A 27,962-nucleotide genomic window follows, 5' to 3' on the forward strand; every position below is an offset into this window, starting at 1 on the left:
TGCTCGCTCAAGGACAAGGATGTTTAAAGAAATTATATTATTGACATGATGCCTGCCATACCTGGGGGCAGAGGAGGATAGGTGGAGCATTAGACTGTAGTGCCACACTTATTAGCATTGGCGGCCGTCGGGCCAGTTGTATTAAGGGTGGTCAGCAGCCTGCAGTCTGTCCAAATGTCCTCACCGGCCAGTATTATCATACCGGCAGGTAGCAGTGTGACTGCTTTATAGGGGTGCCAGACTGACTTGCCTCCTGGACCCTGCCCTCTGGCCCAATTCGCCCCATAAGACTGGCACTATACTAAAAGTGTAGCGCAAGCCAGCGGGAACCCTTTTCGTGCGGGAGCCAGGAGAAGGCTGTTTTATTTTTTTCGTGCAGTTTGCAGCTTTTTTGCTGCCCCCTGCAAAGTGCCGCCCTAGGCCTGGGCCTTGTTGGCCTAGGCCAAGATACAGCACTGCTCCCAGCCTATGTTCCTCCATCTGCAAGGCCTCCCTCTCCGCATTATAGTCTTTACGTACTGCCTTAATGGCCTATATGTACTGTCCCTGCATTACAGCTCCAAATGTGTCCCAAACCACCGTATCTGCCGCAGAGGAAGAATTTTTATCCCAAAAACTGGACATAGGAGATTGTACTTCCTCCACTCCTGGCTGTCAGCGAGAGAGTCGTCAATAAAGGTTCGTGATCTGACAAACCAGCCGCCAGATAGGAGACAACATAAACTAAATGCAAACAACTGGTGTTGGCAAACTTGAGATTAATTCTGGATGCCGTTTTATGTGGTCGAGACAAACCTGAGTAACTCTAAACACCAGAGTTCTTCCACCGCCACAGCTCAGTAATCTGAGCAGCAGATATCCAGAAGAGATCAGTGGAAGCCAGTTTCTGCGGGTTAAAGGTATGTAGTCCGCCGTCCAGAATAGCATTAAAGTCACCAGCCAGGAGAAGAGGAGGATGCAAATAAGGAGCCAACGTCACTAATCATATAATAATAATAATAATAATACTAATTGCGGCTGAAAGGGTGGTGGTAAGTAAATGCTAGCAATCGCCATTGTTGTTTGATACATACCCAGCACTAGAATAACATATCACCCTCCTGGATCAGAGATCACCTTCCGGATGGAGCAAGGTATACTCTTACTGAGCAAAATAGTTACTCCCCTGCAGAGCCTGACTGGCCTACCGGTAGGTCGCCTTCCCTGGGGCTGCTTCAGTGTTTCTAACCCCCCAACCCATATATGTTGGTTATGGGCAGTGGCGCCCGTAAACAGTATGGCTGCGGGCCAACAGTGCAACTACGCATGCACTGTTCCCTAAGCCTGCCAGGCTCAGGAAAGCTTATACACACTCGGGCTGAGCAGTCGCTGGCCACCACCTGCAGCATGTCCGCAGTCGCTGGTCACCACCTGCAGCATGTCCGCAGTCGTTGGCCACCACCTGCAGCATGTCCGCAGCCTCTGACCATCTCTTGTCTTTTATCATGTCTGCATTAATGTCTAAACTGCTGGCAACAAAAGTGAGTACACCCCTAAGTGAAAATGTTTAAATTGGGTCCAATTAGCCATTCTCCCTCCCCGGTGTCATGTGACTCGTTACAAGGTCTCAGGTGGAAATGGGGAGCAGGTGTGTTAAATTTGGTGTTATCGCTCTCACATATTCCTACTGGTCACTGTAAGTTCAACATGGCAAAGAATTCTTGGAGGATCTAAAAAAAAAATTGTTGCTCTATATAAAGATGGCCTAGGCTATAAGAAGATTGCCATGACCCTGAAACTGAGCTGCAGCATGGTGGCCAAGATCATACATCTGTTTAACATGACAGGTTCCACTCAAAACAGGGCTCGCCATGGTCGACCAAAGAAGTTGAGTGCACGTGCTTAGCGTCGTATCCAGCGGTTGTCTTTGTGAAATAGTTATATGAGTGCTGCCAGCATTGCTTCAGAGGTTGAAGAGGTGGGGGGTCAGCCTGTCAGTGCTCAAACCATACGCTGCACACTGCATCAAATTGGTCTGCATGGATATCATCCCAGAAGGAAGCCTCTTCTAAAGATGATGCACAAGAAAGCCCGCAAACAGTTTGCTGAAGACAAGCAGACTAAGGACATGGATTACTGGAACCATGTCCTGTGGTCTAATGAGACCAAGATATATTTATTTGGTTCAGATGGTGTCAAGCGTGTGTGGCTGCAGGTGAGGAGTACAAAGACAAGTGTGTCTTGCCTACAGTCATGCGTGGTGGTGGGGGTGTCATGGTCTAGGGCTGCATGAGTGCTGCCGGCACTGGGGAGCTACAGTTCATTGAGGGAACCATGAATGCCAACATGTACTGTGACATACTGAAGCAGAGCATGATCCCCTTCCCTTCGGAGACTGGGCCGCAGGGCAGTATTCGAACATAACCCCAAGATGTTATAACACACCTCCAAGATGATCATTGCGTTGCCAAAGAAGCTGAGGGTAAAGGTGATGGACTGGTCAAGCATGCCTCCAGACCTAAACCCTATTGAGCATCTATGGGGCATCCTCAAACGGAAGGTGTAGGAGCACAAGGTCTCTAATATACACAAGCTCCATGATGTCTTCATATAGGAGTGGAAGAGGACTCCAGTGGCAACACTGTGAAGCTCTGGTGAACTCCATGCTCAAGAGGGTTAAGGCAGTGCTGGAAAATAATGGTGGCCACACAAAATATTGACGCTTCGGGCCCATTTTGGACATTTTCACTTAGAGGTGTACTCACGTTTGTTTCCAGCGGTTTAGACATTTGATGTCAGTCAGGGGTCCGATCTGTCCGCTGCAATGTCGCAGTCCCACAAAAAATCGCAGATCGCCGCCATTACTAGTAAAAAAGATTAAAAATGGCATACAATTGTGTTTTTGTTTTTTTTTGGGAATGTCATATAGCAGAATGTGAAAAATTTGTTTTTTTTTTTTTTTTCAAAATTGTCGTGTTTTTTTTTTTTTATAGCACAAAAAATAAAAATCGCACAGGTGATTAAATACCACCAAAAGAAAGCTCTATTTGTGGGAAAAAGGACGTAAATTTTTTTTGGGTACAGCATCGCATGACTACGCAGTGCCGAATCGCAAAATAGGGCCTGGTCAGGAAGAGGGTAAAATCTTTGGGGGCTGAAGTGGTTAATGGCTGTGTGTTATCAAATTTACACATTTAGTGCCAGTTCACACTGAAGCAGCACGACTTCGGGGGGCGACCTGTGAAGTCGCGTGCACCGTGACTTCAGCGCGACTTGCACGGACTTCATATAATGAATGTCTATGCAAGTCGCTCCGAGGTCGCCCCGAAGTAGTACAGGACACTTTTTCTAAGTCGGAGCTACTTGTGTCGCTCCTATTAGAACGGGTCCTGTAGCAGTCAATGGACCGCGACTTGTCAGGCTGACAAGTCGCGACAGTGTGAATGGGCTCTTATAAAAGCTGTAAAGTCACTACTTTACATTGTAGCAAAGTGACATTTCTTCAGTGTTGTCACATGAAAAGATATAATAAAACATTTACAAAAATGTAAGGGGTGTACTTTTGTGAGATACCGTGTGTGTGTGTGTGTATAGTTAGATAGATCTATCTATCCTAATCTATCTACTTTCAAATCTATATAATGTATAATACACTCTTCGAGTGTGCTTTAAAATACTGTACATGTTTTTCCTTTTTATGAACAAGAAAATATGATGACGCTATGCTGTTGGGCTGGTATGAAATTATTCCCAGTCCGGCCCTGCTATATGAGGAGTAAGAAGCATGGAACATACGCTGTATCCATGGCCTACGTAACAATAGTATTTTAACTGACTAAGCCATAATAATATTTTAAAATGGCGACTTATCCAGGAAGACTGAGTCAAGCAACCAGCCCTGCCCCTGTATTCCAAAGAAGCTGCAAAGAAAAATAAGATTATGACAGAGTTGCACAATATCCCCACATGGTGGCGCCTGCTGTAATACCTAATAAAACAATATTAGCAACCTGGCATTCAGTTTATACCATACCCAAAACCCATAAGTCACTGGAAGTAGCTAGCACTTTGGCAGATGTTGATCATCTGCAGTCGTCCTGTGGCAAAAATTTCATACAGAAAATAACAAAAAAGGGTAGAAAAGCAAAAAAAAAAAAAATGAATTTCAAAAACTGCGGACCAATCTAGGAGCTCCTGCAAAATGGTACAGGACAGTCAGCATATACCCCTGCCTTCCAGCAGGGTGAGCAGCCCTAGTCCAAAACAGACAGTTATGTCACCACTTATGAGGATGGTGGTAAACATAAGGAGGAATCCATGTAACCATTAAGAAAATAAAGGAAACATTATTGCATAGGTGTTGCATCAAGGACCCAGCAGGCCTTTATTCCAGCCTGGAGACACCCAAAGACTTGTGACACAGATATAATTGTATTCAAGTAAGATTAAATGGAATCCAGCCAGCCAATCTGTGGCGTCTCCTGCAGATTTAAAGAACAGTACCTTGATATTCCACCCGTAGCGGCGTTTGAAAGCGGTATTTTTAGTCTGATTGTCTCATTCTGTGCACTAGGCATAACATGGAGGCAGAAGAAAAAATGCTCAGATGTGTGCATGAGGCCTTTAAATGTGGCACTAAGAAAAATTAACAAAACAAAAATGGAAAAAGTTAAATATTAATAGATAAGATAGAAATGAACAAAAAGTTGTTGAAGGTAGAGGGTAAAAGGAGTTAAACAGAGACCCATTTCATTAAGGCTCCATTCACACCTGGGCGTTTTCAGCTCCAAAAACGCTCAAAAGAAACGCTTCCAAAACGCCCAACAAGTAAAACCCCATTCATTTAAATGGCCCCTGTTCACATCTGAGCGTTTTGCAAAACGCCTGTAGCTGAAAAAAGTACATGAGCTTCTTTTTGGGCTGATTACCAGCGTTTTTGATAGATGTCAATGAAAAACGCCTGAAAAAATCGCGGTAAAAATCGCGGTAAAAACCGCTACGCTCAAGTGTGAATGCAGCCTAAAATAAAAAATCAAAACTTGTCAGGTTGCTTTTTACTGTCTGCATTTGCAGGTGGAAACTCACCCTTTAGGCTAGGTTTGCACCTATGCCTTTTTAGTGCGATTTGCGTTATGCAGAAACGCACTACAATCCATTTAACATAAGGTTTCCCATGGGACACGTTCATATCTGTGTTTTTCAGCGAGTACGTTTTTGGAAAGGTTCAGGGACTTTTATTTTCCTACAGCAGATTGCATTTTGCATGTAAAAGACTTCAGTGGACCCACACCAAAAACGCAGGTGTTGCGTTTTTGCATGCGCTTTTTTTTTATTAAACTGTGAAAAGCGGAGCTCCAAAATGGGTAAACCCCCAAAAGGTGCCAAATGTGGCAGCGGAGGGGGCAGAGAAAGCAAGCAAGCAGAGCTTCCCTTTTTTGGGTGGAGCTCCGCTTACACAATCGATGACTCATCAGCTGTCAGCGGGATTCCCCGCTGACAGCTGAATGTAAACCAAAGAATGCCAGCATTTCAAAAAAACTTTAGAAAAAACTGTGTGGGGGACTTTTCCTTTATTAAAAAAAAAAATGTCTCTGTGTTTGTTTCTTTTTGACACTTTTTTTGGGTGAATGAGTAGGGGTACAATGTATCCCATATCACATAAGGGGTGCGGGATTCCGATAAGCCCCCAGATTCTGCGAAGCTCCTCGCCTACAGACCCCCCCCCCCCCCACAACCACTGGCCAGGGTGGTGGGGAAGAGGCCCTTGTTCCCATCAACATGGGAACAAGGTGCTTTGGGGGGGCGGCGCTCCCCTTGCCCAAGGCACCCCCCAATGTTGAGGAAATGTGGCCTGGTATGGTTCATATGGTTCAGGGGGGGTGCTCCCATTTGTTTCCCCCCCCCCTTTCCTGGCATGCCGGGCTGCATGCTTGGATATGGGTCTTGTACAAATTGGGGGGGGTCCCCATGCAGTCTTTTTTTTTTTTTTTTTTTTTTTTTTTTTCATTCAGCTGTCAGCAGGGAACTTATGACACTGTAAGGAAGGAGAGAGAGAGAGTAGTGCTGCTGCCCTTAAGCACAGAGCTGGATCAAGATCAGGCTCAGGTAAGTATTTAGGATTTTTGCCTTTACAACCAATGTAAGCTCTTTTAGTTTGGTTTTATTCTATTAATTTCTGGTTTTGTCTTGCCCTCAGAGGTGAAGTGCGGCATTCAGAGAAAGAAGCAGATAGCTGAAAGCTTTTTCCAACAAAACTCACGTATCATTGGGGGAGAGGATGCTGAGGCAGGGGAACAGCCTTGGACGGTAGGTAGAATGAAAGAAGCATGGATGTTCTAGGGGGAAATAAAAGAAAGTATGTCAACAGAATGTATAAAATGTATGAAATAATTGTATCCAGGAAATGTCAGACGTCAACCCAGGTATATGTAAACCCTCAGCTTGTAAAACAGCCCTTTAAGCCCCCATTCACACTAGGGCGACTCACGAGGCGACTTGTGTCGCCCCAGGTCGCCCCAGGTCGCTTGACATGACCAGACCAATGTAAATGAATCAGTGCCGTCTTAATTGCCGCTATTAAGGTCGCTCCGACTTCAGAAAAGGGTCCTGTACTACTTTCAGGCGACCAGTGATCCGACCTGTCCCATATACTTCAATGGGAGTCGCCTCCTTATCTTAATTGAAGCGACCTGTAATCCGACTTGTCATCCGACTTTGCTAAAAAATGGCAGTGAACAAGAAAAGAGCATAATTTTCTTGCAGGCATTAGCGGTCATTTTTTTAGGCAGGCATGTCATTTTTTGGATTTCGTTTCTGGGGGGTCTAAAAAGTGTCCCTGTCAAGTTTCAGCTCTGTAGCATGTCCAGAACCCCTAAAAAAAATTCATTTTTCTTTTAATTTTTTGTAGTGTCTTTACCAGCTGTCTTTTATTCTTGCAGGCATTCATCAGCGGTCATTTTTTTAGGCAGGCATGTCATTTTTTGGATTTCGTTTCTGGGGGGTCTACAAAGTGTCCCTGTCAAGTTTCAGCTCTGTAGCATGTCCAGAACCCCTAAAAAAAATCATTTTTCTTTTAATTTTTTGTAGTGTCTTACCAGCTGTCTTTTTTTCTTGCAGGCATTTAGCGGGCATTTTTTTAAGCAGGCATGTCATTTTTGGGATTTCGTTTCTGGGGGGTCTAAAAAGTGTCCCTGTCAAGTTTCAGCTCTGTAGCATGTCCAGAACCCCTAAAAAACAGCATTTTTACTATATTTTCAGGGATACGGCTTCTCTGCGGCTGGCTTTTTTTCTTGCAGGCATTTAGCGGGCATTTTTTTAGGCAGGCATGTCATTTTCTGGATTTAGTGTCTGGGGGGTCTAAAAAGTGTACCTGTCAATTTTCAGCTCTGTAGCATGTCCAGAACCCCTAAAAAACAGCATTTTTACTATATTTTCAGGAATACGGCTTCTCTGCAGCTGGCTTTTTTTCTTGCAGGCATTTAGCGGGCATTTTTTTAGGCAGGCATGTCATTTTCTGGATTTAGTGTCTGGGGGGTCAAAAAAGTGTCCCTGTTAAGTTTCAGCTATGTAGCATGTCCAGAACCCCTAAAAAAAATCATTTTTCTTATAATTTTTTGTAGTGTCTTACCAGCTGTCTTTTTTTCTTGCAGGCATTTAGCGGGCATTTTTTTAGGAAGGCATGTCATTTTCTGGATTTAGTGTCTGGGGGGTCTAAAAAGTGTACCTGTCAATTTTCAGCTCTGTAGCATGTCCAGAACCCCTAAAAAACAGCATTTTTACTATATTTTCAGGAATACGGCTTCTCTGCGGCTGGCTTTTTTTCTTGCAGGCATTTAGCGGGCATTTTTTTAGGCAGGCATGTCATTTTCTGGATTTAGTGTCTGGGGGGTCTAAAAAGTGTACCTGTCAATTTTCAGCTCTGTAGCATGTCCAGAACCCCTAAAAAACAGCATTTTTACTATATTTTCAGGAGTACGGCTTCTCTGCGGCTGGCTTTTTTTCTTGCAGGCATTTAGCGGGCATTTTTTTAGGCAGGCATGTCATTTTCTGGATTTAGTGTCTGGGGGGTCTAAAAAGTGTACCTGTCAATTTTCAGCTCTGTAGCATGTCCAGAACCCCTAAAAAACAGCATTTTTACTATATTTTCAGGAATACGGCTTCTCTGCAGCTGGCTTTTTTTCTTGCAGGCATTTAGCGGGCATTTTTTTAGGCAGGCATGTCATTTTCTGGATTTAGTGTCTGGGGGGTCAAAAAAGTGTCCCTGTTAAGTTTCAGCTATGTAGCATGTCCAGAACCCCTAAAAAAAATCATTTTTCTTATAATTTTTTGTAGTGTCTTACCAGCTGTCTTTTTTTCTTGCAGGCATTTAGCGGGCATTTTTTTAGGCAGGCATGTCATTTTTGGGATTTAGTGTCTGGGTGTCTAAAAAGTGTACCTGTCAACTTTCAGCTCTGTAGCATGTCCAGAACCCCTAAAAAACAGCATTTTTACTATATTTTCAGGAATACGGCTTCTCTGCGGCTGGCTTTTTTTCTTGCAGGCATTTAGCGGGCATTTTTTTAGGCAGGCATGTCATTTTCTGGATTTAGTGTCTGGGGGGTCTAAAAAGTGTACCTGTCAATTTTCAGCTCTGTAGCATGTCCAGAACCCCTAAAAAACAGCATTTTTACTATATTTTCAGGAATACGGCTTCTCTGCAGCTGGCTTTTTTTCTTGCAGGCATTTAGCGGGCATTTTTTTAGGCAGGCATGTCATTTTCTGGATTTAGTGTCTGGGGGGTCAAAAAAGTGTCCCTGTTAAGTTTCAGCTATGTAGCATGTCCAGAACCCCTAAAAAAAATCATTTTTCTTATAATTTTTTGTAGTGTCTTACCAGCTGTCTTTTTTTCTTGCAGGCATTTAGCGGGCATTTTTTTAGGCAGGCATGTCATTTTCTGGATTTAGTGTCTGGGGGGTCTAAAAAGTGTACCTGTCAATTTTCAGCTCTGTAGCATGTCCAGAACCCCTAAAAAACAGCATTTTTACTATATTTTCAGGAGTACGGCTTCTCTGCGGCTGGCTTTTTTTCTTGCAGGCATTTAGCGGGCATTTTTTTAGGCAGGCATGTCATTTTCTGGATTTAGTGTCTGGGGGGTCTAAAAAGTGTACCTGTCAATTTTCAGCTCTGTAGCATGTCCAGAACCCCTAAAAAACAGCATTTTTACTATATTTTCAGGAATACGGCTTCTCTGCGGCTGGCTTTTTTTCTTGCAGGCATTTAGCGGGCATTTTTTTAGGCAGGCATGTCATTTTCTGGATTTAGTGTCTGGGGGGTCAAAAAAGTGTCCCTGTTAAGTTTCAGCTATGTAGCATGTCCAGAACCCCTAAAAAAAATCATTTTTCTTATAATTTTTTGTAGTGTCTTACCAGCTGTCTTTTTTTCTTGCAGGCATTTAGCGGGCATTTTTTTAGGCAGGCATGTCATTTTTGGGATTTAGTGTCTGGGTGTCTAAAAAGTGTACCTGTCAACTTTCAGCTCTGTAGCATGTCCAGAACCCCTAAAAAACAGCATTTTTACTATATTTTCTGTAATATGGCTTCTCTGCGGCTGGCTTTTTTTCTTGCAGACATTTTACGGGCATTTTTTGGGTGTCTTTGGAGGCATGTGCTTCTTAAAAATTATAGGAAAAAAGCTCTTTTTTTTTTTTTACGTTTCTGGACAGACAAACAAAGCTATGTGAGACACACAACACTGCACACATGGGAAAAAGGAAATATGTAAAAAAAAAAAACACAGGAAAAGGAAATTAGGTCACAAGACATCAGATTGTGATTGGCCAAATAAAAAGTTGCCTCGCGATTAGGTCGCGCCAAAGTCGCGCTAAGTCGCGCCAAAGTCGCGTCAAAGTCGCGTCAAAGTCGCGCTGGAAGCGACGCTACTTTAGTGGTAGCGGCAGTGTGAACCAGCACTCAGTTAAAAATAGAAATGAAAGGCAAAACATTTGTGTACAAACAAAAAAAATATTATAAATCCTTTTTAACATTACCTCTGTTCCCAGTTGCAAAAGAACTAGGGGGAGGAAAAACAGCAGGACACTGATCTTCCTAGTGAATGGCTGTGCAGGGGAGGGGTGTCAGGACACGTTTGATCATTGGAGGAGAGTACACTGAGTTTCCAGCACAGCTAGACAACCGACCACAGTGTGTTCTCCTGCCTAATGTGGTCGGTTTCTAATGGGAAAGGAGAGGGACTGTCAGAAACACCACATATTTCACACAAAGAAAGTTATACAAAGAGAACAGAATAATTTTTCATACAAGTACATGGTACAGCAGGCATATATCGGGAATATGAAATGTTGGGTTTACATATTCTTTATAGCTGAGCTTTGGGTAATCGGCTAAATACACAATTTCGATTAAGTGCCCATTCACACTACCGCGACTTGTCAGGCGACTGGTCAGCCTGACAAGTCGCGGTCCATGCAGTGCTATGGGAACCGTTGTAATAGGAGCGACTCAAGTCGCTCCGACTTAGAAAATAGTTCCTGTACTACTTCGGGGCGACATCGGAGCGACTTGCATTGACATTCATTATATGAAGTCCGTGCAAGTCGCACCGAAGTCGCGGTGCACGCGACTTCACAGGTCGCCCCCGAAGTTGTGCGGCAGTAGTGTGAACCGGCACTCAAAGAAATGTTTACTATTTTACTTACCAAAGGATCTGGAATTCTGCCAAGGTAGTCTTGTAAACCAGACATCCCTGTCACACCACATAGCCAAATCCTCTCCAGATTAAAACAAAGCCAAGAAATAGGGTTTGGTCTAAGGCCTGCCCTGGCCCATCATTGGGCAGTGGAGGAGTGCCGTCACATTTGGTTAATTGTTTCGTGAAAACATAACTGTGAAAAGTAATATATCTCATAAATTTAAAAGTGAATACACCCAGAGGCAGGATATATGGGCATTTTAACTAGGAGTTAGACACGAAGCTATATGAAGGGAAATATAAATCTTTTATATTAAAGTAGCACTAAAAGCTGAGACATGTTTTTTTTTTTTTCCATGCATATGATCATTTTAAATATAATGTACAATACTGGTAAAAGTTCCTGCCCAGGACTACATGTCCCACGAGTCATTGCTCCTCACACATTCACAGTCACAAGTTCAGGCACTTAACTAACACGTGTGGATGGTGTACTGAGTTGTATGTGTGCTGCACTGTGTCTTCTGACATGTATGGACGTTGTACTGATCTGTATTTCATATGTAAGCAAATAATGCATTCTGTATGCAGGCCAACTAATCGGTTGACCAACTAATCAATTATGAAAATAATTGACAACTATTTTCATAATCGATTAGTTGTTGATTAATCAATTCATTGTTTCGGCCCTAATATTTTGTGTGACCACCATTATTTTCCAGCACTGCCTTAACCCTCTTGGGCATGGAGTTCACCAGATCTTCATAGGCTCCCACTGGAGTCCTCTCCCACTCCTCCATGACATCAGAGTCGGTGGATGTTAGAGACCTTTCGCTTCTCCACCTTCCGTTTGAGGATACCCCACAGATGCTCAGTAGGGTTTAGGTCTGGAGACATGCTTGGCCAGTCCTTCACCTTTACCCTCAGCTTCTTAACAAGGCAGGGGTCGTTTTGGAGGTGTGTTTGGGGTCGTAATGTTGGAATACTGCCCTACGGCCCAGTCTCCGAAGGGAAGGGATCATGCTCTGCTTCAGTATGTCACAGTACATGTTGGCATTCATGGTTCCCTCAATGAACTGTAGCTCCCCAGTGCCGGCAGCACTCATGCACCCCCAGACTATGACATTCCCACCGCCATGCTTGACTGTAGGCAAGACACACTTGTCTTTGCACTCCTCACCTGTTTGCCTCCGCAGACGCTTGACACCATCTGAACCAAATAAATGTATCTTGGTCTCATCAAACCACAGGACATGGTTCCAGTAATCAATGTCCTTAGTCTGCTTGTCTTCAGCAAACTGTTTGCAGGCTTTCTTGTGCATCATCTTTAGAAGAAGCTTCCTTCCGGGGCGACAGCCATGCAGACCAATTTGATGCAGTGTGTGGCGTTTAGTCTGAGCACTGACAAGCTGACCCCCCCCCCCCCCACCCATTGAACCTCTGCAGCACTCATACGTCTATTGCCCAAAGACATACTCTGGATATGACGCTGAGCATGTGCACTCAACTACTTTGGTCAACGATGGCGAGGCCTGTTCGTAGTGGAACCTGTCCTGTTAAACCGCTGTATGGTCTTGGCCACTGTGCTGCAGCTCAGTTTCAGGGTTTTGGCAATCTTTTTATAGCCTAGGCCATCTTTTATGTAGAGCAACAATTCTTCTTTTTAGATTCTCAGAGTTCTTGCCTTGAGGTGCCATGTTGAACTTCCAGTGGCCAGTATAAGAGAGTGAGAGCGATAAGACCAAATTTAACACGCCTACACCAAATTCACACCTAAAACCTTGTAACACTAACGAGTCACATGACACCGGTGAGGGAAATTGGCTAATTGAGCCCAATTTTGACATTTTCATTTAGGGGTGTACTCACTTTTGTTGCCAGCGGTTTAGACATTAATGGCTGTGTGAGTTATTTTGAGGGGACAGCAAATTTACACAGTTATACAAGCTGTACACTCACTACTTTACATTGTAGCAAAGTGTCATTTATTCAGTGTTGTCACATGAAAAGATATAATAAAATATTTACAAAACTGTGAGGGGTGTACGCCACTTTGTGAAATACTGTAAATGCAAGAAATGGCAATATAACCTAACAGAGGTTCTGGGTCTTCCACACTGGAGATGGTCTTTTGACTTTAGACTGATAGCTACAGACATTTTCTCATGCTCTGGACATTGTGCATGGTTGAAGACCCAGCAGATAATGTTGCCTTTTTTTGTCCAGGTGTCTCTGCAGTATAACGGTAAACACATCTGCGGAGGAAGCATTGTGGAGACAACGGAGGTGGTGACTTCTGCACATTGTATTTACTCTTTGAGCAGGTATGTCCAGATCTCATTAAATGGCACGCTTTAATTATATGTACTGGTGTACTGAAGCTGGACCTATATATTTTATTATTGCCTAACCCCAGAACCAGGTTTTGGTAAGTACTAGAGTTACCATGGCTGTCTGGCGGCAAAATCGAGGAGTTCCCAAGTCTGCATGCTTTCCATGGCCGCAACAAGACTAGATACTCTCTGCATTGGATATTTAATTTATTTATTATGCAACAGTAGAAGAGTGAACACCTAAAGTGGGGAACTCCCAAGTCTTCCAGGTACGCAGGGCCAAAGTAAAATGCTATAGTAGCAAGTGAGAGAGAGAGATGTATTCCTAGATCAGCAAATATCCTCTAGATACAAGTCATGTGTATTCTTACACAAATCTTGGTGTGCTCTGTGTATTTTGTCCAGATCTGTGAAGTAATTCACTGGGAAACGTTGCCTTCCATTACTTCCTGTAATTAAGACCGGTCACTGCTGCTCTTTCTCCTTTTGAAAAGTAACTTGCCTTGTCTCCACCCCCTCATGTGACTTTTTGTAGGCAGCCCATATTTGGTGGGCCTGCTGGGCCCTTCCCACAGCTCTTCTCTTTGCTCAGTGATGATGTTGCTGCTACTTTTAGAGCCGGTTCACACTAATCCGACTTGTCAGGTGACTTGGTCGCCTGACAAGTAGCTCCGAATGCTGTGCAATGGAACCGTTCTAATCAGAGCGATTTCGACTTAGAAAAAGGTTCCTGCACTGTTTTTTGGCAAAGTCGGAGCGACTTGCATTGACTTCTATTATGAGAAGTTGTTTGCAAGCCGCGATAAAGTCGCACTGCACAGGCGGCTTCAAAGTCGCCCGAAGTCTGGGCGACTTTGAGTCAGATTAGTGTGAACCGGCTCTTACAATGCAAAAACGTGGTTTGCAAAAACATTTGATGCACACAAAGTGTAAATATTTTCTTTTGTAGCTATGGAGGAATATATTTTAATGAAGGTTTTTCTGCCTGGAGTTAAAATTTAGCGCTGGAGTCCATATGGAATGTAAGAAGCCAGTGGGTCATTCCACCACCCACCAAATGTTGCATTATCCAGAAATATCACTTTAGAGTGGTCCAATCCCTTAATACTAGCATTGTACTGATACTGAAACCAGGATCGGTGCTTAAAATAAGCATTTGCATGAGTACTTGTGCAAATGCTCTGCTACTAAAACCAATACCTTCAAGCCTGCCGACTGAACCCACCAACCCACTGCTGTGGTGCGTATTCCATACTTTTTTGAGTCCCCCCCCCCCCCTCCAAATCCATACCAGTCCTTATCTGAGCATGCAGCCTGGCAGGCCAGGAAAGGGGGAGGACAAGCAACTGCCCCTCCTCCTGAACCATACCAGACCAAGTGCCCTCAACATGGAGGGGGGTGCTTTGGGGTAGAGAGGTTCCTCATATTGATGGGGACAAGGGCCTCTGGTGGGTGGTTATGGGCTTCTGCGGGTAGGGGGGTTGTCAGAAACTGAAAGCCCCCTTTAACGATGGGGCTCCAGATCCCTGCCCCCCCCCCCCCCATGTGAATGTGTATGGGGTACAATGCACATCTACATATTCACCGAAAAAGCTTTAAAAAGAAATAAAAAAACAGACTCTTTTTGACAAGTCCTTTATTAAAAAACAAAAAAATTTCCCCCCAAAGTAAATCCAGCGTCGAAGTCAACTCCACCGACCCGAGAAAAAAGCTCTGCTGCCGCTGTTGGCTCCCGCCATCTGACAGCTCCACGTAGCTGCCACTAAATAAACTAAATGGGGGGGGGGCACCCGGTATCATGTGGAGAGAAACTGTTACATGACACTAAAAATAGGTATCGGTAATTGGTATCAGCGAGTACTTGAGAAAAAGTAGAAGTACTGATACACGGTCGTAAAAAACTGGTATCGGTGCCTCCATACTTAAAATGATACTAAAGTCCTTTTTTTTTTTTTTTTTGTTTTGTTACAATTAACAAACCTGTTATACTTACCTGCTCTGTGAAGTGGTTTTGCACAGGGCAACCAAGATCCTTCTCTTCTTGCGTCCCTCTTCAGCGCTCTATTCAGACACAGCTGCGGCTTGGCTCCACCCCTCTCTCTTTTGACAGCAGCAGGAACCAATGGTGCTTTGTTGCTGTCTCAGCCAATGAGGAGGGAGAGTCCCTGGCAGCCGAGAAACATCACTGGATCAAGATGGGCTCAGGTAAGTATTGGGGGGGGGGGGCTGCTGCACACAGAAGACTTTTTATCTTGATGCAAAGAATGCATTAAGATAAAAAAAAAAAAAAAACCTTCTGACTTTACAACCACTTTAGTATTGTGCTACTCAAATTTAAAGGCAATCTCCAGACAAAACATATTTTGTTTTTGGATAGATTAGGATAGGGGGCTTTTAGGCCCACATTGGTGGTGTTAGTCCTTTCTACGAAAAAGAGATTTCCCTACACTTTCTTTTTTTTTTTCCAAGAAGGACACAATAAGAAATGCAATAATAAATACAAAATTTTTTGTATAGTCAGAAAGATTAGAACTTATTGCTGTCTTTGCCTTTCTGACTTGGTAACGATCGCACCCTCTTTTTTTTTTTTTTTTTTTTTACAGGGGTCACAGGGACAGTGATTAACCACTTAAGCCCCGGAAGATTTTACCCCCATTCCGACCAGGGGGTATTTTGCGATTCGGCACTGCGTGACTTTAACGGACAATTGCGCGGTCGTGCGACGCTGTACCTAAACGAATTTGGCGTCCTTTTTTTCCCACAAACAGAGCTTTCTTTTGGCGGTATTTGATCACCTGTGCGATTTTTTTGATCACGCGCTATAAACAAAAAAAGAGCGTCCATTTTGCAAAAATAGCAATATTTTTCCCTTTTTTTTATATGAAATTCCCCCCAAAAAAAATGTAAAAATCAAAATGTTTTAAAATTTTCGGCCAATTTGTTTTATGCTACCTATGTTTGGTAAAAAAAATCGCAAAAAGCGTATTTTGATTGGTTTGCGCAAAAGTTATTGCGTTTACTAACTAAGGGAAAGATTTTTGTCATTTTTGTTGTTTTTTTTTTTAACGCGTAATGGCGGCGATCTGCGATTTTTTTTTTTTTTTTTTTTTTTTTTTTTTTTTTTTTTTGCGGTACTGCGACATTGCGGCGGACAGATCGGACCCTTGACTGACATTTTTGACACTTTTGGGGTTACCAGTGACATTTCTACAGTAATCAGTGCTATACATATGCACTGTTACTGTAAAAATACACTGGTAGTGAAGGGGTTAACTTTATTTGAGAGGGAGGGGCTGTGTGTGTCCCTAGGGGCGTGATTCTAACTGTGATTGGCTGGGGCTTCAGCTGTATGCAGAGTGATCAACGGATCTACATAGTAGATCCAGATGATCAGCTCTCATACAGCGAGGAGAATGACAGGCAGCTTGTTTACACAAGCTGCCTGACTTTCTCCCTCTCCCCCGCCGATCGCAGAGTGGCCGGCGGACATCGGGTCCGCCGGTCACACGCGCGGGGGGGTCCGTGACCACTCGGGAGCGGGAGCGCGCGCTCGCTCCCTAGACCCTCACAAGCTAGTGACGTAGCCCTACGTCACTTTGCCTGTGAGGGGCTGACCGCCGACGTAGATAGTCGTGTGGCGGTCGGCAAGTGGTTAATAGAAAATCTCTCCAATAGGGTCACAGTCGGAAATTAAAACCTGACTGAATTTTTTTTACTAACATCCCCCCCCCCCCCCCCAAAAAAAAAAAAATTGCCAAGACTCTAAATTTGGTATTTAAAGTGCTACTAAACCCACAACAGTAAAATCAGTCTGTATATGCAGCAAAGCATGCTTGTTCAACTCACTGTGGAACCCTAAGGAGGGTATCCCTCCACATTGTGTAAATAGGCTGTTTGATCCCTTCTTCTACTGTCCCTAACCCATCTCCTGATAAGACAGAGCCTTTGGACTCTCTACATGGGGAGAGTGCATGTAATCAGCACAGAACCAATCGGCACTGTCCAGACAGAGGGTAGGAGGTCATGCAGCCTCATAGGACAGTCAGAGGAGAATGAAAACTCCTCCTACAAGCTTTAACCAGTGCTCTACCGGAGACTGATAGAAGTGACAAGCTTATATTGCTGATGAGAAAAGGTATTTAGCAGTTTATATTTACTAGAATAATTGCATTTCCATGTTCTGTGTACTGTGGGAGACCAGATATAGTGACTGCAGGGTCCTGGGATTAGTAACACTTTGAGTGACTATACACCTATAAAGATTAATAATACCTCTGAAACCTGATCAAATCTGCACCATAATTGCTTTTACATCCAATCTAGTAAAGAGTCCTGAACTTCTAAATACATTCAATGTTATGCCACATATTCATGCTGTCTTTGTAAATCCTAATTGTGGGCAGTTCTATGATCTGCAGCTGATGTGTTTACCCCCTGGGGGTTTGGGTGGTTTGCTCTAGAAAAGTCTGATCTGTGATGGAGTAACCATTTTCCCTTTTTGAATGGTTTTTCAGTGAGGTCAGTCACTTGACTGTTGTTGCTGGAGAATACGATCGGACTGCCATCGATGTTGAACAACAAGATATCCCAGTCTCAAGTGTAAAGGTTCACCCAAAATACCGACCTGATGGAAGTATGACCTATGATGTAGCATTGCTTTACCTTTCTAAGCCAATCATCCTGGGTGAGCCAAGATAGATTTTAGTTGGTCTAGCTACTAGCAGTTGGTCACATTCAACTGGATTTGTTCTGTAATGTTGGAGATGTTCTGCTTTTTAACCAAGTACAGAACTTCCTTTAGGACAGTTGGTTTCTTCAGTCAACCTGAGATAACACTTAACCTGAAGTAGATTATTTTTCATCACAGGTTCTGAGGTGCAGCGGATCTGTCTACCACAGGTGGGGGAGGAGGTAAAAGTTGGGACATTGTGCATCTCCAGTGGATGGGGGAGAGTTGGAGAAAGTAAGTTTTTTTTGTGTATTTGAAGATAAAGCATGGTTGTCTTGTATTAGAAGGTACTTGCATGTCGTCACTTAAAGAATAAAATTCAAAAACAAGGAACTCTGTCCCTCTGAGTTATTGCATCTAAAGCCCTGTACACACGATAAGAAATTCGGCCGGGAAATTTTGTCCGACGACCGATCTGCCGATTTTCGGCTTGTTAGTATGGTGCTTCCGACAGCCGACTCCAGGATTTTTTCGGCCGAAAAGTGGGTGTGCAGGCTATATGATTTTTGTCGTCCGTCAACACAACGTCTCATTTTTCCTGCAGTCAGTACAGATTTCATCAGACAAAAATCTAAAATCGGAACACGCATGATCAGAAGCAAATAACGACCCGGAAGAATTTTGTAAAGAAAACTAGCCATTGTATCAAGAAAGAACTTTCGTTTTGCGGCAGGCAAATAAATATTTAAAATGCGACTACTAGCAACTAGCGAAATGTCGTTAACCAAACAAATGCTACCGAAATCAGCGCGAGATGCCCAGAAGGGTCACGGGCAAAAACTCACTTCCTCTTTTGTAGCGTTGGACGTAGTGACAAAAGACGGACGACCAGTTGGCGGAAATTTGTTGCGTGTGTACGAGGCTTTAGAGTCATGCCAGTCATTCCTTTTTTTTTTTTTTTTTTTTTTTAACCCCTTTTAGATTTCTATGGATCCAGAATCGGCATAGCTGGTGTAGCTTAGCCTTTTAAGTGCAAAATGTTAATGGATAACTTGAGTTATCAAATTTTCTGAAAAACTATTATAGCAGAGTTTAAGTCCACAATACTTGCCTCTCTTTCAATGGTCAGACATCCTTCGCTGGCATCTTCTATCCAGCTTCTTCTGGGTACCGAGCTGCATCCGTCTTGGCCAGTACGGGATGACATCACTTCTGCACATTCTCAGGATTTTGGTCATCCTAACACACAGAATCTATGCTAGAACGTAAACTGAGCTGCGCATGAACAGTTCTGTGTACATTCTAAAGAAGGCTGGTGATACATTATGTAATTTTCTTATATAATTTTCCTTTAAATTGACCAAAAGCATGAAATATAAGGTCAAACCTAAACACTTTCGGTTTGTATGCAATTAGGCAGGCCATTCACTACATAGTTGAAGGTAAATCTAAAGGAAATTGAACAATAAAATTGTATAATGTATGGCTGAAGACTGGGTGAAGGTTTTAATTTATTACATAAGAGACAGACATTACAAGCTTGCCTGCTTGTAGTTTTCAAAATTAGGCTTTTGTTACCTTTTGAGATACAGAATATGTTTCACCACCTGGTGTGCAGAACCATCAGGTTAGAATATGGCTCATGGTGATGGTTAATGGGGAATGTTTATAACTCCTGAGGGTCAATGTCGGTTGTTTTTTTTTTTTGTAATGGGAAGAGAGACTGTCTACACCAGTGATGGTGAACCTTGGCACCCCCGATGTTTTGGAACTACATTTCCCATGATGCTCATGCACTCTGCAGTGTAGTGAAGCATCATGGGAAATGTAGTTTCAAAACATCTGGGGTGCCAAGGTTCGTCATCACTGGTCTAGACTGATGGGAAGGGTCAGGAGGTGGGAGAAGATGAGCTCAGTCATCACGGGAAAAGTCAATATAAAAAAAAAAAAAAAATTCAGCTGTCACTATGTCAGGATCTGTTGAGAATTTGGAGTGAGATAAACCACTCCTTTTTGAGCTAATCTGTGATCGCAGTCATATTTCTAAAAGTAATATTGTAAAGGAATTACTACTTCCCTTTAACACTTCTGTTGGATTTATCCTTCAGACCTGTGGTTTTCAACCTTTCGGATACCTTGTAGATTCTTCCAGAACCTTCCCTACCCCAAGAGTAAAGAATAAAGTTTATACTTGCACAATAAAAGTAATGGAATTCAATTGCTGGGTGGCAATGTGGGAGGTTTGGGTGGCACTGTGAAGGCTGAGGTCTCTCAGGGTGCTTGCGGGCTTTGTAGAACCGTATGGGAGGTTGAGAGCACTGTGGGAGCTGGAAGGCACGGTTCAGAGATCTGCAACTGGCTGGAGGCCTAGGAGAGCAGAGGCTGCGGACCAGAAGTGGGCCATGGCCCAGTCATTGGGAATCACTGCTGTAGACCACTTGTGTAACAATCCTTATTTTGTGTTTTACAGATGCCGACTTGTCAAGTGTCCTTCAGGTAGTGGCTCTTCCAATTCTAGACACGAATACCTGTGCCTCAATGCTGGACTCCATGGAACTGCCGGCTTTACATGAATCCATGCTATGTGCAGGCTTCCCATATGGAGGAAAAGATGCTTGCCAGGTGGGTGCATGAGGCATATGTTTTAAATAGTGGTTAGCGGTTAGTGTTATCTAAAACCAATTTTTTTTTTTTTTTTTTTTTATTTTGATTGGAGTGTGAACGTTTTATTGCATGAGCATGCATGTATGCACACCCACAAACATGCCAGTGCACAGATGCATGTCTGCACACAATTTTATTAGCAGAACAGTGCAGGTGCCTATGCCAGATTCTGGCTATGCAAGTGCACACGATCTCTCTGAAAGCAGTCCACACTTGACAGTAGCTGTAGACCTGCAATCCTACAAAATAACAGAATCACAGGGGAGAGAAAGGGGAAGCTGCAGAAAGACATGTTTACATTTAATGAGAAAGCTCAAACTCAAAGGTATACTGTCTGGTTATGCTGTATAGATCCCTGTAGTCCAAAATGCAGCCCTTTGGCACTTTGTGTGGCCCTCAGGGCCCCTGTAAACACTAATCTGTGTTTCCATATTGCCCTGTTATACCAATGATTTCTAGCACTATCATGTAATATGTTCCCAGTCTCCAACTTTTATAGCATTGTTGCAGTCTGACAGTCTCCTGGAGCATGTCTGCAGTCTTTGACCATCTCCTGTATTGTGTACACAGTCTCCTGACCATCTCTTGTATCATGCCCATAGTCTTTGACTACATCCTGTTGTGTGTCTGTTGTCTCTGACACTGAATATTCACTAAATATTATGTATGGACCTTTTGGTGGGTCCCCATATCAAGAAAGTTGGTATGGAGAATGTGCTAGTGCTAGTACATTCACAGGTTGGAGCATGTGTCACACTTTATGGACCATTTTATCACATTTGCCTTCTCATTTTGTTGCACCAAAGACCTCTGATTTTAGTAAAAAATTACAAATGGGTTCTAGCAGGGCTGGGAGCTGAGAAATTTACTATTTTGCCCTTTGTAATTACTACACATTTGTTTATAGAGCAAAGGGAGCTTCACAAAAAAGCAGCACGGAGTGCTCAGGCAAATTGCATGCATCCTGTTCATTCTGTGTCTAAATCAAAAATTCATGATTAAAAAATGTCCATTTTGCCAAGATCCTCCGACTTCATCCTACCCAGTAGCCAAAAACTGCAGCAGTTATTAAAGAGGAGCTGAATTCTGAAAGCTGTACCTCCAAAAAGACAAGTAGGGGGATAAGGAACTAGTCAACAGTCTCCCTGCAGCTGATCTTTTACCCATTTCTGACTTAACATGCCATACTCTACACCAGTGGTTCTCAACTCCTGTCCTCAGAACCCACTAACAGGTCAGGTTTGCAAGATAACTGAAATACATCACATGTTATATCATTTGCTGCACAGTGATTGCAGTATTCTAGTCTGCATTTCCCCAAGAAAATACTTAAAGCGGAGTTCCGCCCTAAAAATAAACTTTGCACCGTCTGCTAGCTTAAAAAAACCTGAAAAAGAATTGGATAGTTAACATTTTTGTTTTTGTTTCACTTACCTTGTTTTTAATGAAAATATACTTACCTTCCTTCCTCTTCCTCCCTCTGCGGACACGGCCCACGATGTCACTTCCTCCTTACATTGACTTCTGGGAGATGAGCGTAATCCATCCCAGGAGTCAATGGGCCTGCACCGGTGTCCCTCGTCCCAGGCGTGTCATTCCCTGCTGAACAGCTTCTGGGCATGCCCAGAAGCTGTTCAGGGATTGCATGCCTGCCCCGGAAGTGACGAGCAGGGCATTCTGGCACTCCGACGTCACCAAAGAGGACGCTCCGGCTTCAGCTGCCCACACCTGAGATGGGAGTGCTAGACAAGACATTTTCAAGGTAAGTATTTCTTCTTACAGGTAAGTGAAACTGGGGAAAGCTCTGTGGCTAGCGTTGCTTAAATGCACTAGCCCCGTGGGTATTTTTTAGCTTAAAAATTTTTTTTGCCCGGAACTCCGCTTTACAATCTGTCCTGTTAGTGGGTCCTTAAGACAGGGTTGAGAACCACTGCTCTACACAAGGTCTCTATGTGAAGGGGGCCATAATGGTAGAGGCAGGGTTATGCTTCCTTATGTCAGGGTCTCCAGCAAGGAGAACAGTGAACACCACAACAGTGACCTCACCAAATCTCACTCCATCCCTGATGAGTCTAGCAATCAGTGCCTTTTATCCAACAATGCATATAGAAAGCTATGAGGCACAAAATACAGGAGTGCTTGGCACACTCGCATACCAAGTCGTAAAGCAATTTCAGACAAAAGGTGAATTTTTAGAGTAATGCTTGGGCACAATTAACATTTGTAAATGTTGCCAATAACATAGCAAATCTTCACTTTTTGAATTCACTTCCATTTTTTAGGTGCCAAGTCAAAATATTATGTTCTAGAAACTACTTTGTGATAATAATGACATTGCAAATAACAGTCCATCATTATCCCGATGTTCTTTTTTCTCCTAATGGTTTCTATAATTCAGGGAGACTCTGGTGGTCCCTTGGTATGCCAGCGGATATCTGGGACTTGGTTCTTGGCTGGGAGTACCTCTTGGGGTGTTGGTTGTGGAAGAGCTTGGATAAAGTCAGCGACTAGCAGTGAGGATCTTGGCTCCCCAGGGGTTTTTGCAAGAATTTCTGCTGTACTGGATTTCCTGAGAAACGCAATGGCTGACAGTGAGTGAAGAGGTCTACCACATCTAGTGACTTGTTCTTGTGTTTATATAGCTTATTAACAGTGCAGAGAGAAATTATGACTTGCTGTCTATCTTAAGTCCAGTATACTGTAAAATCTTGTTTTTACCTGTTTTTCATCCGATGTTGCAGCTCAGTGCTGCTAACCACCTGCAGTCTCCTTGAAGCCTCTTCCAGTCTACATGCACTCCCGAAACAGTTTCACATATGTCAGGGCAGGTTTCCTGATGGTGAAAGTAGTGAATTATTCCTGTGCAAAGTGCTTCAGCTTGGCCACTTATCAAATACTGAACAAGTGCATGACAAGGTGACAATTTAAGGGGAGCAACCGGGTAACAGGGACAGAGTTGCCCCCTTATAACAACAGAAAGTGTCTGTACAAGGACACTCATGGCAGAATTGCCAGCTGTTGCTTTGATGAAAGTAGCAGATTTTTAAATACTTAAAGCAGAACTACACTGTATCAGAGCACCACAATTCAAAAATCATTTTTATTTTATTTTCAAAATTAAGAGCAAACTTCCCCCATCCATCCATGTCTCCACGCTTTTATTTAGCATTTCTGGCTGTGGCGATCTTGAGTAATGGCAGATAATTCCTACCCTTAGCTCAGGCATGCAGGCAGGAGGGTGTGCTTTGTTGAGAAAACCCCTCCTCCTCTCCTCCCCTCCTGAAGACTTATGGGATGTATGACATTATTTGTCTTGGCCTGGAAACCAGGAATTAAAGGGCAACTCCACTTTCACGGGGAAAAAAAAATCTGCAAATAAAAAAACTAATATAGCGTATACAATTGAGACACAAATCATATTGTAATTGAATGTTATTAAAAATTATATTTCCTTTTAATCTGCAGCTGTTGTAATTTTCAGAAAATGCAATGCAATATGGCTACCTGGAGGTACTCTGTACACAGAATGTGTACTGACCACACCCCCAGAAACATAATTTCCTGCTTGTGTGATTGGCTCACCAATTTTCCCAGAAGTCTGCCTAAGAGACAAGTCAGATTTCTGACATCCCCTGCAAAAAAAATAAAAAATATATATAATTTTTGGTGAGATACTCCTAATAGGAACACATCTAAAGGGATGCAGGCCCAGCAGCTTTCCTCATTAGAGCCCTGCAGCTGTCACAGCTGATAGATAAATTTGAAACCACTCCCATTTGACCCACTCAGCACAGAGGAACAAACAATGATTTCTTCAAAATAACAAAAGGTAGAAATCTGCAATAAAGTTTGTTAAAATCCTTGCAATGTACATAGAACACCCAGAGGGGAATGTTTTTTTTCTCAACAAAAGTGGAGTTACACTTTAAGAAACACAAAAAAAATGTTTAAAACCAGTAAATTGGATATACCTTCCTATCTATTTTCAAACACTAGCAGCAGAAGGATTGGAATAGTCAATGTTGATTGAGAGAGTGGAGTTCTGCTTTAAAATAACATTTAAAATTACATTACCATATTAAAGCTTGCATGAGATTTTAATATAGCTTCCTAGACCTGATCAGGTGAGGGTTGAATATATTTTATTAGGAGATGAGACCAGGTTTAACACAAGGATAAACGGCTCATTGAATATGTGATGTTGAAACAAACTGCAGGTAGCTGGAAGCTGAGATGGCCATTACATAAATAATAAGGCATACCTGTTATGAGCCATACCGGAGCCAGTAAATTTTCAAATATGCATAGAACAAGAAAGCTAAAGGGAATAAAGGCAGGAAGAGGGAAGGAAAAAAAAAGGGGGAAACCTAAAAATAAGAGAACGAGAAGGAAAGAAGGTCCGTACCTGAGGAGCATATAACGGCAAGAGCAGCAATGTCTAGTTTTGCTGTAAAAAAAAATATATAAATAAAATAGTTGAAACAACGTAAGAAAAAAATAAGTGATAGATTAATCAACAAAGGAGAGGTAAGGGAAACAAAGGGGGATCACAGCCTATTTTTAGACCAGGGCAATTTAAACTGAGCATACAATGTGAAAAACGACCTAAGCAGCAATTACTTCCAGTGAAAACCTTATGTGAAAATGCCCAGTAGTTCTAAAGTTATAGACAGCTGAATTTATGTGCAGATCTTGTTTTATTTATTTATTTTTGTGACCTCATTCCTCTCAGCTTCTGATGCCTGGTATTGGTCATTCCTACCACCAATCAGGTTAAAGGACCAATCGGGAGAATCAAGAGGGTGGGAAGGTGCGTGGTTAAACTCTAAATTAAGATTTGCATATAACTTTAGATCACTAAAAAAAGGTGTACAGCGCCAAATCTACATTGATTCATAACATGCAACAGGAACTCAATAAAGACAAAAGTCCATAAAGTCAATAAAAACAGGTGCTTAAGATCAGTGGTGAGTGAAAGAAGGGGGAAGAATTCCAACACCATACAGCTGAGATCCCAAATCCTAGAAGAACCACGTGTTCTAGTAAAGTTGTCTCCTTACCGGAACGTTTGACCCCCGGTCAAGAAAATTCAAACAGGCATAGATCATAAGGTGGAAACCCAGAAAACGCGGTATCTCCAATGATAGCTGGCACCACATTTGTCACACTTGGTTCATAGGTGATGTTAAATCCAAATATATTCACATCTCCTAAGTTCCTTCTCTTGAATGGTTAAGGATGCCCAGAAACACTGCAAGCTCTTGTGGTCTACATGTCTTTCTGAGTTTCACCATCAAAAACTCAGAAAGACATGTAGACCACAAGAGCTTGAGAAGAGAAGGACCTTGGGAGATGTGAATATATTTGGATTTAACATCACCTATGAACCAAGTGTGACGAATCTGGAGCAAGCTATCATTGGAGATCCCGCGTTTTCTGGGTTTCCACCTTATGATCTATGCCCGTTTGACCTTTCTTAACCGGGGGTCAAACATTCCGGTAAGGAGACAACTTTACTAGAACACGTGGTTCTTCTAGGATTTGGGATTTCAGCTGTATGGTGTTGGAATTCTTCCCCCTTCTTTCACTCACCACTGATCTTAAGGCACCTGTTTTTATGGACTTTTGTCTTCATTGAGTTCCTGTTGCATGTTATCAATCAACGTAGATTTTGCGTTGTACACCTTTTTTAGTTGTTTATTGGTCTGATATACTTATGTACTGGCTGCCTTTTGCTAACGAAGTGCAGCTTCCCCCCCCCCCTTTTTTTATATAACTTTAGATGCCTGTATTTATTGAGCATTCTGACATGTTTTTCTGGTGAATGTAACATCTGCTTATGATATTATTTATCATATGCTTAGCATGCTTTATTAAAGAGTTAGTCCACATTTGGGACCATGTTTCATGTTGCAACCTAATTTAGGGTGTAACCTGAATCGTGGTTGCATTTCCCACCCTCAAGCTGCCACCCCCCACTTAAATGAATCCTAGGGCTGTGGAACTTCTCCTTGGAGAGGCCTATTACTTAAATTTTAGTGTGGTTGTCTGTGGCTCGGCCTACAAATAGAATTGTGATTAGGAGGACTACAACTCCAATCTTCCACCACAGCAGAGGAACTTGCAATGCGCTGCAGACTTTAGTGCAAACATTTTATAAATGCAAATTTTAATTTATTGTGCATGCTTTTATTACATTTTTGCAAAAGTTGAATTATGCCTTTTTAAGTTTTGTAGCGGATTTACTTTTTGGTGGACATGCAGGTTGCCTTTGTGGTGAACTGAAGTCTTCTCATGTTGACTTTTGTTAATAATGTACTATACAGTTGGTGAGATTTACTAAAACTGGTGCACACACAATCTGGTGCTGCTGTGCATAGTAGCCAATCGGCTTCTAACTTCAGTTTGTTCAATTAAAGTGTTACTATACCTACAACAGTAAAATCAGTCTTTATATGCAGTAAAGCATGCTTGTTTTACTCACTGTGGAACCTAAGGGGTTAATCCTCTGCACTGTGTAAAATGGCTGCTTTATCCTATCTTCTTGATCCTCCCTTTCTTTTACTGTCCCCAATCCATCTCCTGATAGTACAGAGCCCTAGGAGGCACTCTGCACATGCTCCGTTTTGGTGTGTATTGCTAGAAATATTTTTGTTTTTTGGAGTGTGCATGTGATCAGCACAGGGCCAATCAGCACTGTTCAGACAGAAGGTCAGCTTCATGGGACAGTCAGAGAAGAATGAAAACTCCTCCTACAAGCTTTATCCACTGCTCAGCCGAGCACTCCTAGAAGTCACAAGACTGCTATTAACCGTTCTGTGTACTGTGGGGGACCAGATATAGTGAATGCAGGCTCCTGGGTTTAGTAACACTTTAAGCTTTGACAATAAAGCCTAGAAGCAAATCTCCCTCAATATGTATCTCATAAAGTAAGACAAATGTTACTTTTCAGCATGTTTCAAATTTAGCAATTTATCTTGCAGATGGTTGTAGCTCCGACCCGCTGATTATTGCTGGCACAAATGGGGTTATCAAGTATCCATTGGATGCCACCAGCAATTATTCCACCAACAGGTGAGAGGTGAATTCCTAAGTGTACTCCATGAAGACATAAGAAGCATTAAAGCCGTTGTAAACCGCTGGACGTTTTTTTTTTTTTTTTGGACCCTGCAAGGAATGCATTGCATACTAGCACCTTGTTAAGCTTACCTTTAACCCCCCTGGCAGTATTCCCGAGTGTGGCTCGGGGTTAAATTTAAGTACCAAAAGCGGTAACCCCCAAGCCAAACTCGGGATTACCCCAGAATGTTACTCACCTTCCCTGCAATCCCCTGCCGCCCTCCCTGGCGTCCTCACACACTCTCCCCGCTCTGTGCACGGCCGATTGCCGGCACTCGTCTTCCAGTTCCCTCCCTGCGAGCGTTGCGACGCGGGGGGTGTAACCGGTGGCAAATTCAAAAGTGTAAATACACAAATGACATGATACAAAGCTGTGATCCTAACGGATTACACTGTATCATACCATTTTACCACAGGATTGCACCTGGTGACTTTTCCAGTGCCCTGCCTGTGCTTTTCCAGTTCTTTGTGCCTGGAAAATAGAGAACGACCACGGTGTCCAAAAAGTGCTC

At 42.9% G+C, this 27,962-nt stretch overlaps 1 protein-coding gene across 1 annotated transcript in view; it reads left to right on the plus strand.

The window, feature by feature from the left end:
* The window catches only part of OVCH1 (ovochymase 1), a gene marked incomplete at its 5' end in the record, with an annotated part of 123,631 nt that overhangs the window by 16,512 nt on the left and 79,157 nt on the right, over window positions 1–27,962 (plus strand). The window contains 7 exons of the mRNA XM_082256363.1: window positions 6,176–6,285; window positions 12,892–12,989; window positions 17,513–17,682; window positions 17,866–17,961; window positions 20,138–20,289; window positions 22,730–22,922; window positions 27,315–27,405. Of these exons, the coding sequence (XP_082112489.1) occupies window positions 6,176–6,285; window positions 12,892–12,989; window positions 17,513–17,682; window positions 17,866–17,961; window positions 20,138–20,289; window positions 22,730–22,922; window positions 27,315–27,405 (910 nt within the window). The remainder of the gene's footprint in view (window positions 1–6,175; window positions 6,286–12,891; window positions 12,990–17,512; window positions 17,683–17,865; window positions 17,962–20,137; window positions 20,290–22,729; window positions 22,923–27,314; window positions 27,406–27,962) is intronic.

This window comes from Pelophylax lessonae, assembly GCF_965119305.1.
Source record: "Pelophylax lessonae genome assembly, chromosome: 4".
Classification (NCBI taxonomy): domain Eukaryota; kingdom Metazoa; phylum Chordata; class Amphibia; order Anura; family Ranidae; genus Pelophylax; species Pelophylax lessonae.